The sequence below is a fragment of the Charadrius vociferus genome, unplaced genomic scaffold (genome assembly GCF_000708025.1).
Source record: "Charadrius vociferus isolate BGI_N301 unplaced genomic scaffold, ASM70802v2 scaffold332, whole genome shotgun sequence".
NCBI lineage: Eukaryota > Metazoa > Chordata > Aves > Charadriiformes > Charadriidae > Charadrius > Charadrius vociferus.
The window spans coordinates 1,293,090-1,299,465 of record NW_009647418.1 but is presented as its reverse complement, the minus strand read 5'-3'; the positions used below and the strand labels follow the sequence as shown (position 1 = coordinate 1,299,465).

The following is a 6,376-nucleotide window of genomic DNA, read 5'->3' as shown; positions in this document are numbered from 1 at the left end:
GGGGCGGGGCGGGGCCGGGGCGGGGCCGCCCCGAGCGCGGGAAGCGCCGCTCCCGCCGCCGCCCCGGAGACGCCCGACAAAGCCAATTCATTCCTCGGTGCAAAGTTTCAGTAAACGTTTATTTGAAGCTTTGTCACAATACCATAGTTGATTTGTGAAATTGGTCTACAAATATTTACCTACGCAGTACATTGATTCGGTGGTCAGGTAAGTAATAAATAAAGGCAGGTGCAGCTCTGTAAAAAATAAGTCTGATATATTTGTAACTACTTAACGATATCATCAGTAGAATCTACTATTTCCCTATGTCAAAAGTATACACACATCTCTTCAGACCAAATTATTTTTTACATGAACACCGTTGTACAAACCGAAACACTATAATTTTCGAAGTCTGATGTACAGAACGGCTGTGGAATCACTACCACCAGCGCCGCCGCCGAGCAAATACCATTTCCGCGTAAAAGGAAAAGATCAATCTCTAAACGTGCTGTCACCACAGCGCGATGGAATGACCCGAAAGTTTAAAATACATGCGGATACAATAAAACCTTTTATTTTCCAACCCAGACAAAGAGAACTTATGGTCATTTACGTCATTAGCTGCCAAATACGGATCAGTACGGGAGGCAAATCACACTGAAAAACTTGTACGCCATCGAAGAGCTAAGATTGACACTGGTCTATTTTCCACATTAACGATGCAACAAGTCTTTAAAAGCAAATCACAATTTGAAGGACGCACTACTAACTACAGCACTGAATTACACCAGATTTTATACGTTGCACTCTGACACCCAATACCACTTTTAAAAGCGTTACGTCCCAAAAACGACAGCTCGGTTAGCTATAGGTGAGGCACAGACTTTCAAAGAAATTGCTACCGATGTTAGTTTTGCAAAAATGTGAATGTATCGAAAATACTACAGTAGTTTCCAATATTAGGTCTTAAAGCATGAAGTTTAAAAACACTTAAGACCCTACCGGGATTTCTGATACCGGACAGCCTGAAGCCCATCTTAAATGGTTCCATCAGCTGGTTACGTGGGTAACCTTCCCCAAGCCAGAGGCCGCGGGAGGGGAGGACAGGTGAGGAGCGTCACCCCGTCCCCCTGCACCCCGGGTCACCCCTGCTGCATCGCGAGCAGCTCGCACTGGCTGCGAGGCCGAGGGAGGCGGATGGCAGAGAAGCGCAGCGACGCTGCCCGCCGGGGAGGCTGCCGTGGTTCAAGCAAAGGGCCGGGAGCGGCGAGATCTGGGGTTTAGCCCCATTTCTGCCACCGACTCGGGCGAGTCTGTCACATCCCGTGTCTGGGTTTATCGGTGGGTGACAAGGCGATGCCTGCACGTCGCTGGGAACGCGCAGGACATGTTCCTAGCAATGGCAATAGAAAAGCAGTGCAGCCACTGTCACTGGAACCAGTTCTAAAAAACAGCAAAAACCTCCACGGGGAAACTAGATGGCTCGGTATGGAAAATATTTGTAAAAGGTATTTACAAAAGTTGGAAGAGATTAAATACAATACCACATTCATGTCCCAAAAGCGTTTTCACTACAGTGCATGTTTAAAAATACAGAGCATTTTTAAAGTGTATATATATATATATATAAGATTAGATTGTGCTTTAAAAAAAAAAAAAAATCATTACTTCTGAATTCGACTAACGTGAAAACTGAGCGCTGGGAAAAATACTGATTAAAAATATCCAATTTTATATATACCGCTTTTCACATAACATTTTGCTATACATGGGACGCAAGTAAATACAAAAATACTTTTTTTCAAGCAGCACGGTGATCAAAATCAAGAGTATTAATACAGGAGGGCTGATTCTACAAAACTAAGGCAAATAATTAGAGCAAGACAGGGAGAAGCTACAACCAAAATTAACCTTTATATATAGCATTTTAAAGGAAATCTTTATCATAGACAACTCTTGATATATAAACGATTCGGTATTTTTAACTTCAACGTTAAATATGGATTACATAAAATAGAATCTATGCAAAACTGACTCATGCACGTAGTCCTACGGAAGTCGATGGAGCCGCTTACACGAGCGAGGTTTGCAGGCTTTGGTCCTCAGGCCTCAAATTTAGCAAAACGCATAAAGACCTGACAAGCTTCGCTAATCAATTCCTAATTCCCAGGTTGGTGTTTTAGCCCAGTCCTCTGTGCGCAACAGTAGGGAAAACTGAGTTTACAGGGAAGACTTGGTAATACTATGGAAAACGAGCTGTAAAAAGGAACATACAGCAATCTACATTTTCAGCTTTGCAAAGCGGATTATTTGTTGCCATAGTACTTATCTGTTCGTGGGAAAGATTTTAAGTTATGAAAAGCAGTTGCTTTGCAACTCCAAATATGTATTTCTCGAAAAAATGGGATGCAGGGGGGATTTACAGGTGACATAAAAAAATTAAAAATGGATTACAACAGTGCCAGCTGCATATGAACTTCAACCGTGTTGAACTTAAGTGATCACAGTCTGGAGTAAAGGCCATTAACATGGAGTGTAAAAGAATCCTTCATGTCAATGTCACATACAGACCAAAAGAGGTTAGGCAAGTAACACACAATTTAACAACAGTATTAAGCTTCAGCATAAAGCGAAAAATAAATTCACCCCACAGTTACATTCAGTCAGGCGTCACACCCAACAAAAGCTCTACCCAACGAAAGCAGAAGCCGAAGACGGAGCGCCCGGCTGTGCCCAGCTGTGGCCAGCTGTGCCCGGCTGCCCCAGCCCATCCCCTGGACCCGGCACTCGCGGGCGAAGCAACAGCACGTGCATCGTCACCTACTCGGATTTGTTCCCCTTTGCTTTTTAGCCAGTCCCTATCACACACCAATTTTTGTTCTGTTTTTTTTGTTTTGGTTTTTTTTTTTTTTTTGGTTCTCTACTTGTTCGTTTAGACATTATGGAATATGCAGCTCTACAGCTGTGGTCCGTTTCACCCCTGGCGGTATTGATACTGTGCTCGTCACTACGGTTTAGATGCTTTCCCTCCCTCCCCCCGTCATATCCTTGGATGCTACAGGTTACCGAGTGGCACCGCTTATCCAACTTTCTTCCCTGAGGTTACCTTTGTTTCAATGCATTTCAACAAACCTTACAAAGCCAGGGACACCCTACCAAAACAGTTAATTCTACGGTTACGAACATATAGGATCCTTCAAAACAAAACTGCTTCAAAGCTCCTACATGACTTCCAAATATAACCGTTTGATAAACCCTTCTCATAAGGTGACTCACCTTCCCCCAAAACCCAATGTAGTGAGGACACAGACTTCAAGCAAAAAGCTCCTATAAAACTATTACAATTTTAGAAAAAAATCCAGATCTTCCTGAAGATAATTTATTGCCGCTTATTGGTCCTGAGAAAGCTTTAAGCAACAATACATTTGCAAGTGTTTTTAACTGCTGCCTCTTTCGAGAAAGTACGTGGGTCCTGAGATTAAAAATCATGTTTCATTCTATGCAATTATGCTTAGAAAATGCTCAACTGTGAAGAGCAAATATGAATTACAATTTGCCACACTACATCTCTTCCTTTTGTGTCTATTTATTAAACCAGATTTCCTTTCAGACACTGAACTAAAGTTCTCGAGATGAAATGCAATGAAATAATGCCACACGTGCACTTCTCACTTCCTCATATTGGACTGGCATTTAAGGACTTCAAATTTATGAAATTTTCCTTCTCCCTTATTCCCCACCTCCTATTAAAAGCTATGGTGTGAATTTTTTGGCCCAGATACCAGAAAATTCCTCATCTGATACTCTATGAAAGGCAACTTCAAGGCAATGAAAAAAGCCAACAATAAAACAAAAACATTCACAAGTTAAAAAAAAAAAGCGGACCCACAGCAGTTACTTCTTAATGGAAGTGTTTGGTAGCTTGAGATTTTTTTTTTCTTTTTAACTTTTTAAGTGTCAAATTTGCATATGTTTAGCTCAATTTCCATATCTGAAAGACTACTCAATTTGCTTTTATAAAAACTTTACAAAAGATGTTTTTCAATGCTTGTAAAAGTAAGCGTTTCTCTACTGAGAAAATTCTAGTACTGGATAAAACTCTCTGAATATACAGCTGAATTTTTAAATGTTGTTGGTTTTTTTTCCTAACAGTATAATGGCTGTGTATAATCTAGATAAATTAGTCTTACACATGATGAAAAGTTATAACTTTGCACACTTTTTACCATGTGACGTTTTGTTGCTTTGTAACTTCAAATGAGACAGTGCTTAGGAATTTTCTAGAGCTGGTGTACAGTGGTCTATAGGGGTTGGTTCATTGGTCACCGCCTCTGTCCAGGTTCTCAATCACCCTGGAAAGACGTATGTTCAGAAGTCTGATCTGACTATCGAGGTGGTCCATCTTCTCCTCGAGGCTGCTGTTGCTGTTTCTTCTCCAGTAAAATCCAACTGGACCTGTCATGAAGTAGACTGCTACAACAAAGCAGAGAGGCAGGACCGCGTGTTCCGGGTCACCTTCGTACTTCTGGAGGATGTACACGCAGGAGAGAGTGAAAAGGGCAACCCTCGCGATCCAGAAAAAGCGACCAAACAGCATGTGCAGGAGATAGAAGAAGAATCCAAGGAAGAGAGATAAAAACCAATAGGCAAGTAAAATGGCACCGATCAGCAGAAGAGCACGGGTGGGGTTGTTGGCAATTGCTGCTGGGCTGAAATAATGAGTCAAGTTGGAGGCTGAAAAACAAAGGAAAATTTACAGAATATTAATGAGTGCATGCCTAAGTGATAAAGGAAAAAATGCAAGTGCAGCTTCAAAGGGCCATGCAGTGGGGTCACGACTGTGTTTTCTAAATTGAGGGGCAAAGCTAGTTCACCCATTTCTGGATGAACCTTCTTCCTGTTACTGGCTCAGCTCCAGTGATGCAACCGAATGAATTCCTTCACAGCAGAGGTGCTAAAGTTTCTTCAAAGACAAACTACTGTAGGGCCTAAGGTTGAAGTTCATACCGAGGCTAAAGATCCTTGTTTGTACAAGCTATATTCTCAAGGCTCTCAATTGCTCCCTTCCTTCTTCTAGTCCTCCTTTATTTCCCTGCACTGTTTCTGGCCATGTGCATCCATTTAATGATAATACCAAGAAACCAACCGTGACTTGTAATGCGTTCTACAGATATCCTGAAGATACATATACAGGAACGGAATGGCTGAGTTTAGTCCTCTTGTTTGAAGGTACTAATCGCAAAATCAAAGCCATGTGAAGCAGACAGAGATACCACTGATGGATGTTTAATGCAGCGTGATAACATGTAATTATTTTCCCACTCGGCCTATGCTTGTCAACATTGATACAGGCTGATATAGTTCAAGAGTTAACAGGCATCACACTTACCATCAATTCCAAGAACATCTAACAAATCAGTCCATATTCTCCAGAATGTGTCCATTAATATATCCACCCCATTCACAAACCTTTCTGTCAACCTTGAGAAAAACTGAGAAATAAAATTGAAAATTAAAAAAAAAAATCCTCAATTCCTTAAAGACACTTTGAGACTTACTAGTCATGAGTAGAATTACAATTCATGAAACAAGAATTGCTGACTATTTTGAAGTTCTCAAGGGGAAAAAAACCCCAAACCTCTAAATGTTTAACTCTGTGAATCTTAATTTTACTTATGACAATTTACCTTATACTAGGTATTTTGGCATGTAAATGTATATGTTGACAGGACTGAGAAATGCACTTAGCTTTACCATCGTTTAAAGAAGACACTATTAACAGCAATGGACATTGGTAAAGCAGAGCAGCGCATTAGTTTTATCGAGCACCTGAGAGATGTCCCCAGCATCACCCCCAAATGTCTCACATGCATTTACAGGACAATTTAACAGCATTATTTCTTGCTACTGGCCGAGGAAAGGAGGGAGAGAGGGACGTACAGGTCCGGCTGCCCACATGCCTTATATCCTGCAAGATCATATGTGGCCCTACGGACGGGGGATGCTCTGCTGGTGCACAGACCACGTTTCATTTGGAGGGCTCCTCACCGGCAGCGGGCCTCCCGCCACCTGAAATAACCTGTATTTAGAGGTTTTTTCTATCAATATTGGGTTGGCCTTTTTGCCGTTTGCTCCACGTCAAGCCTCGCCTCTTGTTTTCTTCCCCAAACCAACGCTCCAGCCCGTTCCGCCGCCTCACCCGCAGCCGGGCCGGCACAGGAGAAGAGGCCGCTGCGGGTCCAGCGCCGAGCACCGGGCCGGGGCAGAAAAGAGGAGTCGGGGAAGGGGTCGACCTCCCGCGGGGCTCTGCCCCCCGAAACCACCCGGTCATCCCCGGGAGCACCAGCGAGGAGGGAGAGGAAGCGAAGGATGGCGGTGTGAGGAAGGGGGGGGG

The 6,376-nt window shown here is 42.9% G+C and overlaps 1 protein-coding gene across 1 annotated transcript; it reads right to left on the bottom strand.

The window, feature by feature from the left end:
* Positions 1-3,910: 3,910 nt before the first annotated feature.
* Positions 3,911-5,471, bottom strand: BRI3BP (BRI3 binding protein). The gene is made up of 2 exons (XM_009880250.1): positions 5,372-5,471; positions 3,911-4,716 (listed from the first exon to the last, which is right to left on the bottom strand). Exons 1-2 carry the CDS (start codon positions 5,424-5,426, stop codon positions 4,298-4,300), a joined length of 474 nt encoding a protein of 157 aa, XP_009878552.1. The 5' UTR covers positions 5,427-5,471; the 3' UTR covers positions 3,911-4,297.
* Positions 5,472-6,376: the final 905 nt, after the last annotated feature.

What these genes read in the sequence shown, in the direction of transcription:
- BRI3BP (XM_009880250.1), bottom strand. Translation starts at nt 5,426, where the DNA reads ATGGACACATTCTGGAGAATATGGACTGATTTGTTAGATGTTCTTGGA. An exon ending in AGATGTTCTTGGAATTGATG is followed by an intron (nt 4,717 to 5,371) that starts GTAAGTGTGATG and finishes TTTGTTTTTCAG; the next exon opens with CCTCCAACTTGACTCATTAT.